Here is a 14,206-nt window from a genome sequence, read left to right on the forward strand (position 1 = left end):
ATTGCTTCAGGCATAATTGAGCATTGGTTAACCTGATTAAACCTATACTGTTGCTGACCATGTGCATCCCTTTATGACCGCAGTGTGCTTATCTTAAATGGATGATGCTTTCCAGTAGTACATTTTACAAAGCACATGTCTACTTAAACTGGCTCCAGGGTGCATGAAAACAAGTGCAGTGTACTCCAGTGACCTCCGCAGTCAAGGATACTTGAGCTTTTAGTCATCACGTTTTATGTTCACTATAAAATTAATACTGAATTTTCTACCACTGGAAAGCATTTGAGAAACTAGTTGTCGGTTGATTTAAGTTACAGTCCCCTCCATAAGTATTACAACGATAAAGGCAAAATTGAGTCAAGAAATGTCTAAACATTAAAGGGACACTCAACTTTAAAGAAATAGTCAATTTTCTTAAAAGAAAAATCCAGATAATTTACTCACCACCATGTCATCCAAAATGTTGATGTCTTTCTTTGTTCAGTCGAGAAGAAATTATGTTTTTTGAGGAAAACATTGCAGGATTTTTCTCATTTTAATGGACTTTAATAGAGCCCAACAATTAATACTTAACTCAACACTTAAAGGAGTAGTCCACTTTAAAGATGGGGTCCATTGACTTTTCATAGTAGGACAAAAATATACTATGGTAAGTCAATGGGCCCCATCTATAAAGTGGACTACTCCTTTAACAGTTTTTTTCAACCGAGTTTCAAAGGATCCCAAACGAGGCATAAGGGTCTTATCTAGCGAAACGATTGTCATTTTTGACAAGAAAAAAAAATGCACTTTTAAACCACAACTTCTCGTCTTGATCCGGTCGTGATGCGCCAGCGTGACCCCACACAATACGTCATGACGTCAAGAGGTCACAGAGGACGAACGCGAAACTCCGCCCCAGTGTTTACAAGTGTGTTGAAAGAGGACCGTTCTGACGTTGTTGTATGTCAACTGATACTAATTAATGTCTTTGTGTCAGTTTATTGTTTACAATTGTCCGCAAATGTGCGTTTTATATATGTAACACGTGACCTCCCTACGTCAAGGTCAAGGTCAAAGTTTATTTCTAAAGCACATTTACAAGCAGACACCACTGCCCCAAAGTGCTGTACAAGTATAAAATACAGTAAAAACACAAGATACAAATATTCCAACAATATTAAAAAAAAAACAAAAAATAAAATGTCACTGCTCAGTCATGATTCGAAAGCCAATGCAAACAAGTGGGTTTTTAACAATGATTTAAAACATTCCACAGAGGTAGCTGCTCTAATATAAGGAGGGAGCGAATTCCAAAGTGTTGGACCTGCTATTGAGAAAGCTCTGTCTCCTCTTGTTTTCCGTCTGGACCTTGGACAGTCTAAAGACAGCTGGCCAGTAGACCTCAGAGTCCTACTTGGAGTATGCAAAGTAAGCATGTCAGATAAATATAAAGGTGCCAGTCCGTTTAAAGATTTATAAACAAACAATACAATCTTAAAATGGATTCTAAAAACAACAGGCAACCAATGTAGAGTCGACAATATAGGGGTTATGTGTTCATTTCGCTTTTTACCTGTCAAAAGACGTGCCGCTGCATTTTGAACTAATTGTAAACGGCGGATCGAGCCCTGATCAAGACCATAGTATAATGAATTGCAATAGTCTAGACGATTTGTAATCAGAGCATGCACAACTTTTTCCAGTTGGCTATGTGGCAGATAGGGTTTGACCTTCCTAAGAAGTCTAAGTTGAAAAAAGCTTGATTTTACCACAGAACTAATTTGCCTGTCAAGTTTAAAAGTGCTATCAATTAAAACGCCAAGGCTTTTTACATAAGAACAGCAGTTTGAAAATGTTGGGCCAAAAGCATCCAAGCCTGAGATATCTGCATCTCCAAAAATTATAACTTCAGTTTTGTCATTGTTTAAATTCAGAAAGTTCAGTGACATCCAATCCTTTACTTCACCCAAACAATTTCTCAGTACTTCGACTGAGTTTGTTTTAGTGTTCAACGGTAAGTAAATTTGGACGTCATCCGCAAAACAATGATAAGAGATGTTGTATTTTTGGAAAATAGATCCCAAAGGTAACATATACAATGAAAATAAAACTGGGCCCAAAATTGATCCTTGAGGGACCCCGCTAGTAATTGGGGCGCTTTTTGAATTGAAAGGTCCAAGGTTCACTGTAAAAGACCTCTCTGACAGATATGACCGAAACCAATTCAAAACAGTACCTTTAATGCCAACACAAGACTCAAGTCTGGACAATAGAATCTTGTGGTCAACAGTATCAAACGCTGCAGTCAAATCTAAAAGTACCAGTACAGCAGATCTACCAGCATCCGAAATTAGCAGAAGATCATTAAAAACTTTTAAAAGAGCAGTTTCAGTACTGTGGCCGGATTTAAAACCAGACTGGAATTTGTCACAGATTTTGTTTAAACTTAGGTGTGATTGTAGTTGGGCATATACCGCTTTTTCTAAAACTTTGGATAGAAAGGGGAGCTTAGAAACAGGCCTATAATTAGACAAAACGGAGGGGTCTAAATTGTGTTTCTTCAGTAAGGGTTGTACAATGGCCTTTTTAAAAGCCACTGGAACATATCCGGCTGATAGGGACATATTTATCAGACTTAAAACAAAAGGCCCAATTGTCTCAAAAACATCTTTAAATAGTTTAGCTGGAAGACTATCCAAAGAGCAAACGGAATATCTTAAACCTTGAACCGTCTTGGATAAATCAGTAATAGATACTGGTACAAAATCTTCAAAGACCGCTGTACATAGTGATATAATGCTTGGATCAGGCACAACATGATGGGTTGCAGTTCGGATATTGGACACTTTATCAATGAAAAATTTACAAAATCTGTCACACAAAAGAGCGCAAGGGACAATACCAGCCTGATCTGGAGGATTAATTAACCTATTTAAAACATTAAAAAGTATATAAGGTTTGTGGCTATTATTCTGTATCAGATTTGATATATACAGAGATTTTGCGGCTCTAACAGCGTCCTGGTAGTCAGACAGACTCTCTCTTAAAATTCCCAAGGACACAGTCAGATTGTCTTTTTTCCATTTTCTCTCCGCACGTCGACAATCCCTTCTGAGAGCACGGGTAGTATCATTGCACCATGGCTCTCTCTTTTGGTTGGAATTCTTTCGAATAAATGGTGCTATTTGGTCGAGAGTTTCCGTGCACATAGAGTCAAATGAAAAGACCATCTCATCAATATCCAGAGTTGAAAAGGACACGTCCAAGGACGTTAATAGAGGAATGTCAAATGCTGCAGCAAAAAGTGAAGCCGTAGATGAATTAACTGCCCGCCGCCGCTGCATAGGAAGACATGGTATATTTTGTGAACCCGGCAAAAAGACCGTAAACAATACGGGCATATGGTCGGAAATGCCTGCCTCAGAAATGTCTTTTATGGACAAATTTAGGCCATGAGATAAGACCAAGTCCAAAGAGTGTCCCTTATTATGAGTTGGGGAATTCACAGATTGTGTAAGATTAAACGATTCTAGAATGTTCATAAAGTCCTTGACCAGAGGCTTAGAAGCACAACACACATGAATATTAAAATCACCAACAATTAAAAAGTGATTATAGTTGACAGCAATGCCAGCCACAAACACAGAGAAGTCCTTAATAAAATCCTTATTAAATTTAGGAGGGCGATAAATAAGTGCACATAGCAATGATAAATTAAGATCAATTTGAAAAAGTTGCAACTCAAAACTTCCGTAATGTTCACATGGAATCCTCTTACACTTTAGATTAGTTTTAAAAATAGTCGCTAGTCCTCCACCTTTTCCCGTAAATCGTGGAGAGCTAAAAAACGAACATGCCGGAGGGAGAAGCTCTGAAAAGGACATGAACTCACCGGGTTGAAGCCAAGTCTCCGTTAGAAGCATAAGGTCAAGCCTTTTGGACAAAAAAAAATCATTTAATATAAACGTCTTATTGGTCAAGGATCTAACGTTAATCAGTGCTAGCTGATTAACTAGCACTACGCATTTACGTTAGGTCATGCTCGACCGGACCTAGACGAAAAGTTGTGGTTTAAAAGAGCATATTTTTGATATGTCTTGTCAAAAATGACAATCGTTTCGCTAGATAAGACCCTTATGGCTCGTTTGGGATCGTTTATAGTCCTTTGAGACTCTGCAATGTTTTCCTCAAAAAACATAATTTCTTCTCGCATTTAAAAATGACCAAAGAGTTTCTATATTATTCATATCGCAACTTTAAATTTTCTGTCTGTCTTAATACACGATGTAACTACAGAAAAGTCAAGTTTTAAATGTTTTAAATCGAAAAAATATCAAAACTCTTTGGTTTTTTTCAGAGTTGTATAGTACTTAAGTATTTTTACTTTCTACATAAAAGTACATTTTCAATTATTATATATATTTGTGTTTTTCTTTGGAAAGCATACATTCCAAAACATATTATCATAATGTTTACTCCACTACATTTCATAATTTCAAGTTTTTGGTTTATATTTAATATTTAAGTACAATAAACATCTAGTAATTGTTTGTACTTTTACTTAAGTAAATTTTTTTTCGTACTTTTACTCAAGAAAGTAAAAGCACACAATTTTTATGTAATTAGGTATTAAATCAATTTTAATATGCAATATATAATGAATACACAGTAAGATTCTATGCTTTAGAATGTAGTGAACAATTTTTTGTAAAGAAAGGTAAATTTTTTCCCAAGACAAACACTCTGATAAAGCACAGATGCTTGGAAAATGTAACTAAAATACTTAAGGATTATACACCTCTGATTATTTTGTAGCACGACGCTAAATGGTCTAATCAGATTCAATGGATTATGCTAAGCTATGCTAAAAGTGCCGCCAGACATGAGTAGGGTGGCCATTCGTGCCAGTTCCGCCGGACACGTCCCGAACATGTTTTCGGGTTCGTTCTCCGGAAGTCGCTGGTCGACCGCATACTTCATCAAGGTTTAATATTTTGGGTTTAATTTCAAAAAAGCAACCGTTACATTTCAAGGTAAGAATGAAACTACAATGATTGTATGTCTTAAAATAAATAAATCTTAATTTTCTAATGTATTTTAACTGAAATGTGAGAACCTCGATGACGTATATGCGGTCGAGCAACGCGACTTCCGGAGAACGAACCCGAAAACATGTTCGGGACGTGTCCGGCAGAACTGGCACGAATGGCCACCCTAGACATGAGATTGGCTGAATGGATTCCAAAATGGTAAAAATCAAATGTTTAACTCTAGGTTAAAGTGTCCCTTTAAAAGGAGACAGAAGTACAGAATGTCACATTTAATTTTTCTCCTGTTTTAACACAATACAATTTAATAATACAACTCAATTGAGCAAAACTTTGTATTTTAATTCTTCTATGTAATGTGATCATTTGAGACTATTGTCTGACAAGGGTTAAGTGATAAAAAGTGTTGAAATATAATGTTATAATAAAATGTGACTTTTTTACTTTTGCCTCATATTCATCTTACAAATTGTCTTCACAGCAAACAGAGCAATTTTGTCTTCCCGCACCATTACAATACTTATGGAGAGCATGTATTTGTACGAAACTTATGGAGTGATATGAGAAACATGAAACTAGCAGGTTTGTAGCAGATTATCCAGATGTGCCAACTCACGTACAGGGTTGTCATAAACAACAGTGATTTTTAAAGCAATATCACACACAAGCAAGAGTGCGATGGCCAAATATGAGAGTGGTTGTGATTCGGTCGTAGCCTGAGACAGTTACACATTTAGATGAGTTTAAATAATGAATTTCCAAAGGCTATGTTAAATGAGTCATGCTAAATGAGATCATGTCTTTGGACTAGGCTATAAACACGTGTGAGGACAGTAGACATGTGCCCTGTGTCTAACAGGAAAAGAGAGAATAAGGTTTAATTATTTTACCAAGATGTGTTTTGGTTTTTAATTCAAGAAAAGTTGATCAGGCTGTTTATGCCAACTCTTTCTGTCCTAGACAGGTTTTGAGAGTTATGCACTGCAAACTAATTTGTTTATGATATAACAATTAAATATATTGATAATATTAAAACAAATATTGAAAACCTGCAGCATCAAGGTGCAAATATACAAAGTGGCTGACTTAGACTCCTGTGTCAATTCCTACACTCTTAAAGGTCACCTAATATGGCAATTTTTCAATTTCCCCAGTGGTCCCCAGAAAGTAAAGTTTCAGGACGAAATGCCCTATAGATCACTGATTATACCATGTTGAAAAGGCACATTTTTGGGTATGCAGTCTCATTTACTGTTACTACACCAAAATCATACAGTGTTTTTAAAAAGACAATCACATTACTTCATTGTTCATAATGAATGTGGGGTAATGAATTATGTAAAGAAGATTTAAAATAGAAATTATGCAGTCTTTGGATGGTTGTGGGCGGGGCTTGCGCAAAGTGATGTCAGTTTGCTAAGAAAACACCAACAGCTTGTCCCATTATACTTGAGGTTTAATGGGGATTTAAAACAAAGGAGTGGGCAGATTTTTATCATTACAGGGTGGTTGTGTACACACACAGACGGCACACAATTATGTTCAAGCAACATAAAAGTGAATTTCTCATATTGGGTGACCTTTAAAACATTTGTAAAAGGTGTTTTTTGGACTGCACAAGCAAAATGCTTCTAAATAGTACCAAATAAGGGACTCTTTTTCAGTGTTAAACAGAAAGCTCTTTATATAAGGCTTCATACAGAACTTTTCTATTTCACAAAAGTGTTTTTTGTTGTGGAAAGATATTTTATAGACTATTAAAGGTAAGAAAGAAATACATCAAGAACATTCGGCTCAAAGGTTGAGTGAAAAACATTTTCAGCTTGCTTGTGAAGAACTAAATAATTGACTCTTATTGTTATTTGCCGGTGAATGCGTGCTGTTTAACACATGAGGATTGAGCAGAACTTCAGAGAGCTCTGAGCCAGCGGCTGTGATGAATTATTGATCAGTTCGCTGTCAGACGACTGACTGAGAGCTGAAGTCTAACTGAGCATTAACCCGTTTCAGGACATTATTCAACTCATTTACATCTCACCTTCACTCTAACCATTACACCTGAATGTATTGGTTACCAATTCCAGTGAAAAAGCCCTCCAGTATTTATCCATTCCCTTGCTACATAAACAAAAAACACTACACAGCATGATGAGTCCCTCCTACAGAAATGAACAATGGATATACTACAAAATAAAACCAAAAAACATGCTCACTAAAGTTAAACCATGGTTAACAGATTGACTATGATTTTTGTAGTAGTATTCACAATAAAAACATGTTTTTTTTTAAACAGGGGTGTTACGCATGGTAAACATTATGCTAAAAACATGGTTACTACACTTTTACTATAGTATTGTGAATATGGTCAATTTTTGTACATGCTGACTTTGTGGCCAAATATTTTTCTTCTCAGTTTGTAAGGTAACAAGTTGTGAGCATATTCTTTAAATTCATTTTTTTTAATAAATGTAATGGTAAAACTGTTAATCTTCATTTACGGAGCCCAATTAAAGCAAAATTCATGCTAAATGTACATGTTTTCTATATTTTATAATATTATTGCAATATTTGCTGTTATGAATCTCCAGTAAGGAGAGAGGGAGAGAACCCAAGCGCAGGCTTAAGTAAACACAAACAGACTTTATTTTAACAAGACAGGGAAACAAAAGGCCCATGAGGGGGCAAAACAGGATAAACACAATACTAAACAGGCTAGATTTACTAAACAAAGAATTTGACAAAACCTTCTCTTGACAATATTCACTGGACATGACTTAACAGACCTAAAACTAGGGTAATACAAAACTGATATAAGCACAAGGCGGCAACACAAGGACATTTAATAAAGGAGCAAATCAAGAGGGGAGGAGTTGACAAGCATTAAACAATAACAAGGTAATATGAGAAAATGAGGGGGGCGGAGTCAGGAGACAAGACACGGGATGCATCCCAATAAAAGCTTGTCAGCGGGACAAAACAGCTGAGACCTATCAGACTTTTAAAAATAAATATGGAGATTTTTTTTCTAGAAAATATAACACATTGATGCAGATTAAAATATCCAACAGTATATGTAAAATTCACCAACCTTAGAATATACAAAAGCAAAACGCAACACGTACAATATTGCAGCAATAATATTAATTCACATCACTAAATCATCATTTATAATAGTAAAACAGTCACAAGGACCTTTAATTTGCAAAATATACACTTTTATTTAACTACAGTTTTAATACCCAGATGTCACGGGCGTAAATTAACTCTTGCGCTATCCAAGGTTGTGAAGGACACATCTATGGATCCTTGGTTTCAGGGGGAAAAAAGGCAACATTTGGATTCTTGGATGTGAAGAAGCCTTCTTATTGGGACAGCCTTCATAGCGGCCCGGTGACGTCATTTTCCTTCAAATACGGCCTTGGAAGGCCACAGCCCCTAAATTGGGATGCACACAGCCCAAACAAAAGGCCATGTGCTACCACACCAAAGCCCGTCATGATCCTGCCTCGAGACTAGAGAAAAACAAAGACAAGAGGGCAGAATAATGACAATTTGCCATGTACACCATAGCTTATTAATCATATTAAAATACAAAAATGTGATACCTATCATATTTCATCCTAATTGGCTTTATGTCTCTGTTTTAATTAGGTTTTTGCCAATGCATACATTACAATATACAGTATATATATATTTAGCTTCCCTGCACTTCTCTGTACTGTATTTAAGTTGTTTTGATACAAGGGAAAATGGTGAAAGCACTATAGAAATACATTTAGAATTTAACTGAATTGAGCTGATATGTAGTCTTACCACGTTGTGTCCCACTGCTGGTAAAAACTCACCAGACACATGTGAGACAATCATGTTCAAAACCAATATGACTTTTTTCATCAGAACTCGAAATGAGAACATTTCATAATCTCACTGAACGTTTTAAGGGCTCTCAGCGGAATTGGAAAATAAAAAAATATTAAAACCATTAAACAGGAAAATTTGACCACCTTAAAACGAATACTCGGAAAGTAATCAATATGTTACAGTATGATGAATATCAAATAGTTTTATGTATTTTTTACTCACTCCAGGGTTTGGGAATATCGCACCTCACACAGAAGGGGGACGTATCTTCTGTATTATCTACGCCCTGTTGGGAATTCCTCTGTTTGGATTCCTGCTGGCAGGAGTGGGAGATCAGCTCGGAACGATCTTTGGAAAGGGAATTACTAAAGTGGAAAAGATGATTGATGTGAGTTAAAGCAAACATTTCATATTTACAAAGAAAACCATTTCATTTATAGAATTAACATGGCTGAGGTTATGGCAAAAAAAGATTTTTGTGAATTTTTTTAAAACATAAATAAATGGTTTTGGGATAACAAGAAAACACCATCCAGCTCTCATAATAGTGTTATTAGCTGCTCCGTTTCCTATTCAACAGTGCAGATCTGCTATCATCCTCTAATGCATTCCTGTTTAACAGCTGATAAAGACATAATCTTTGTTTTTGCAATGAAATGCTAGTTAACTACTTTCCATGTAGTACTAGTATTTAAAAAATAATAGTAAAAGGAACAGTAGACATTGCTCCACTATAAATGCATCAAACAATAGTATGCAAGTAGAAAATTACCATATTAACATTTAAATGATTGTATTGTGCATATTGTATTTTTTATTTAATTTTGTTTATAATGGTCCAACTTAAAGACATTGTTGAAATTTTGTAAACGTGTGGTGCTGGAGTGCACTTCATGATGTTGCTATAATTTCAATATAATGTTACACAGCTGTTTGTAGTATTTTTGGAAACTCCTAATGTAATGTAAAACTTCTGCACTTTTTTTCTCACAATTTTATTTGTGATGAAAAGATGGAAAGGCATGCATATCTAGTTTAATATGATAGTATTCATCATATTGACTGAATGTTTGATAGTCGAAGAGAAAGTACGTACCATTTTATTATTTTGTAATCTATCTATGAGGACAGTAAAATTTGCATTAACACTATGGATTATATTCCATATACTATATCATTTTGGCCTTAATTGATTTGTCCTGTATGGCAGTGTTTCCCAACCAAGGGGTCAGGGAATAAAATTATTACAATTTGTACAAAACAAGCATTAAAATGAGTTAAGATGTTTCTTATTTTTGGCCATTTTAGTAGCTGTCAATCTTTTTTTTGGAATGACACTTTTTAATTTATGTGGAAAAAAATGAATGAGCAGGGCCTTCAAATATTGTTTTGGGCAACTACGGGCCTTGAAGTGAAAAAGGTTGGGAACCACGTCCGTATGGGACCTCCAATGTCCCATTTTTTCGCCTGCTTGTATGGATTTTTTTTTTGCCTGTATTTGTGTTTCCATTGTTTGAAGTTACTTTGCAAATCTACAGCTATCTATGTTATTTTAAGTTTGTCACAGATAGATTAACATGAAGGGAATAACGTTTTCTAACCCTTAGTGCAGGAGTTACAAGTGTTTGAGAGAGATGCGTATAAAGATAATGTTTCAATTGAACCAACTGAAAGCATTTCAAAGATGCACAGTGTAAAAACTACCTGCTGTGACAAACTATTAATAAACCTACCGTATGTTGCCAAGGCATAGGAGCTATCTTTTTGACAAATGTCTTAAAACAGTACACTTATTGTAAAAAAAAAATTGCTGTAATAGTGCAGCTGGTTGCCAGTAACTTACTGTAGAAGATAAAGACTGAAAATGTTTAATGTTCATTTAACTTTAAACAAACTGTTGCCAGTTAATAACATAAATGTAAAATCTACAGAAGTTACTGGCAGCTAGTTGCCAGTAATACCCAGTAATACTGTAATTTCTACAGAATTTTTTTACAGTGCTGGTTATTCACACAAAATGCGTCAGGACACATTTTGTCCCATATTTCAGGGTGATAAGTTGGAAACCACCCCATAATGGTTCCGATGCCCAATGTACTATATATGTAAAATATTTTGATAGTTTTATGTTTTGTTTTCCTCGTCCTTCATGTAAAGCTGCTTTGAAACAATGGAACATTTTAAAAAAGTGCCATATAAATAAACTTACTAAATCTCCATGTTACACCTATATATCTATTCATTTATGGATATATCCATTAACCTCTCCATCAAATCCTTTATTCTCACTTCAGAAGTGGAATGTGAGTCAGACGAAGATTCGTGTGATCTCCACACTTCTCTTCATTCTGTTCGGCTGTCTTCTCTTCGTCACGATGCCGGCTGTCATATTCAAACACATCGAGGGCTGGAGCGCGCTTGAGTCAATCTATTTTGTCGTCATCACCTTGACAACAATTGGATTTGGAGATTTCGTTGCGGGTGAGGGCGAGCGACGTCACCAAGGAGAGAATAATGGTGAGTTCAGACCAAGGGGCAACCTTCCGATCTCTCTGATAGCGGAAGTGACTTAGACTGCAATTCATCGACGGGCCACTAGAATGCAATTTATTGACTACCCCCATCTTAAAATGCCCAACTTTACAGTGGAAAATAATATGTTTACAGTCTGGTACAAAAAGTGTTTTTGGTCTTATAGCCCTTCAAGACAACTGTGATGGGGGTGAATTTTTTTGTAACTCATCCGTTTAAATCAAGCGTGCTGCAAAAGCCCTGTAAAGTGAAGCCAAAACGTCTCGATCGCCCCCCAGTGACTGGTCCCAGTATAGTTCATAAACCCCGCCTCCCCATGTTATTCAATGGGACTTGAGACCAACTAAAAAAATTAATTACACTTCAATTATCTTTTTTCCGAAGCTGGTTTCTGTCATTTACTGTAGTTTTTATCACGCTAATGTAAATTCAAATGTTTGTTTTTAAAATAAGTTTGTGTTTAGTTAGTTATTTAATGATATAAAAAAGGTGGTGTCACGTCATGATTGACAGCTGTGATATCGTGTGATATGCGCATTCTGCGAGAGCGAGGGCGGGGTCTTGATTTCGCGGCTTTACTTCCTGCTCACTACTGCACATGACTGGTCCCGAAATCGCTACTGCGCAGACTCAAGACCCAAGATGTCAGCGGCATATCGGGACACTGACGGCTTCACTTTTCACCAATGAAAGAGAGCGAACAGGCGTTGTCCATCTTTTTTTACAGTCTATGGTTTGAATTATATTAAGCCTTAAAGTTCTGCATAATTAAGGGCGTGGCCACTTGAGTGACGGGTGAACTTTAGACATTTGCTCTGACTAGGGTCGAGCTAGGTGGGTGTGGTTTCAGCAACCAGCCCTCTCAGCTTTACCCACATCCCGCCTCTTTACCTATTTTCGGTTATGTGATGCTCGGCCAAGATGGCCACAGCAGACATTGCCTACTTTAGGCCTCACAAACCTAAGGGTGACGTCATGGACACTACATCCATATTTTTTACAGACACAAGAACTTACAAGGACCCTTAAACTTTTGGATGACAGATTTGTATAAATGTCATTGCATTAGTAAATTTTTAAGCCATTTTCCAGTGACCTTAAAGCAAATGTTTCTTGTGTAACGTTTTGATTGTGTAAAGTGTGTCTGTACTAGCTTTCTTTAAAAACCTACTTGGTTTGATAATTCATTATCCAATGTAATGTTATTCATTAATTTTATTCATAAATTTGATAACTATTGTATGGCTATGTTCAATGTGTTTAGATTTGTGTGTTATTGTTGTAAAAAGGTTCAGTCATAATGTCTTGTTTGTTCAGGTGGTTCTGAGTTGGAGTACCTGGATTATTATAAACCTGTTGTGTGGTTCTGGATCCTGATTGGTTTGGCTTATTTTGCTGCTGTTCTCAGTATGATTGGAGACTGGTTTCGTGCCATATCTAAGAAAACAAAAGAGGAGGTTTGTTTCAATGTAATGCAATACACAAAACAATATTCAATCATATTTGACTCGTAGTGCATGTTCATGGTTTTATTTTTATTTCACTTTTACATCAGATAAATGGTTTCATATAGCCGAGTAACAATCCAATCAACACCTGTCTCCTGGTCTCTTAGCAACCACCTATTGTTAGATACAGATAGCATCTGAGCAGAGAGTACTGTAGTACTTTACAAAAGAAAAAGAGGACCAAACAGGTGGCAAAAACCACACTGCAAGATCACACAATTCACATTATTTTCTCACTCGTATGTTTTGTATGACTTTTTTCTTCTTTAAAACACAAAAGGTGGATTGTTCTGTAGAATATCCTAGCTACTTTTTTTGTATAATGAAAGTAAATAGAAAAAAACTTTGAGTGGTGTTTAAAGTCGCCATGAAATCAAAATTTACAATTCTTATTTTTATATGTAAATTTGTAGTATTTATTATAAATGTTTTATCTGTGTTTACTATAAATGTATGTGCCCTCATAATTGTCACAAATCCCCTCTCATCTGCCCTCACTTTTCGGACTCCACTTCCCATAATCATTTGCACCCCGTCATCCACCATCATCGTTGTTCGTTCCTTCATCTGTTCACCATTATCTGAACTTTATATATGCATTACATTGTCTTTGTCATTAGTCGATTCTCTTCTTAGCAACATCTTTGTATCATCAGTTTATTCTATAAAAACACTTATTCGTCATCCTCGTCTACCATGTTTGGTATATGCATGATAATCATCTTTAATCAAAAACGTTAATCTCCTCTCCTGCTCGAAACAATCTCACTTATTTTTTGTTACTGCCTGGGAAAAGATTGCAGAGATTAGCAATTACCAACGCGGCACAACTTCTAAAGATTCAATCAGTTCTTGATGGACGAAATTAAGTCTGACTTAGTAGCTGTTTTAAGCAGATATACGTCACAAATATAAGACAATAGATAATGATTTCCATTTCATGGTGATTTTAGGTTTCCCATAAAGCATGGTGTCCCAAACAGGGTTCGCAACCCCTGGTGGTTGGGGAGGGAGTTGCAGGGGGTTCATGTGTTTATGAAAAAAATATTAATTACATCTAAGTCATAACATGTAAATAAACATCTTATTAAAAAAATCTAAAAAGACTTACTAACAGAAAATACATTTTATTGGTTTAATCTAAATGTTATGTGACCATAACACAATACTACAATATATCGTAAACTGAAAAACTAGACAGATATGTTTTATGTACCAATAAAATACATTTTCCAGATGAAGGTCTAATAAGTAAGGAATAATTGACGACGGGCC

The 14,206-nt window shown here is 35.9% G+C and overlaps 1 protein-coding gene across 1 annotated transcript in view; it reads left to right on the top strand.

Moving 5' to 3' along the window:
• kcnk2b (potassium channel, subfamily K, member 2b) overlaps positions 1–14,206 on the top strand; it is a 35,322-nt gene that overhangs the window by 12,635 nt on the left and 8,481 nt on the right. The window contains exons 4-6 of the mRNA XM_065268893.2: positions 9,119–9,279; positions 11,186–11,408; positions 12,741–12,880. Coding sequence (XP_065124965.1) covers positions 9,119–9,279; positions 11,186–11,408; positions 12,741–12,880 — 524 coding nt within the window. The remainder of the gene's footprint in view (positions 1–9,118; positions 9,280–11,185; positions 11,409–12,740; positions 12,881–14,206) is intronic.

Source organism: Paramisgurnus dabryanus, chromosome 12, assembly GCF_030506205.2.
Source record: "Paramisgurnus dabryanus chromosome 12, PD_genome_1.1, whole genome shotgun sequence".
In the NCBI taxonomy this organism is placed as follows: Eukaryota; Metazoa; Chordata; class Actinopteri; order Cypriniformes; family Cobitidae; genus Paramisgurnus; species Paramisgurnus dabryanus.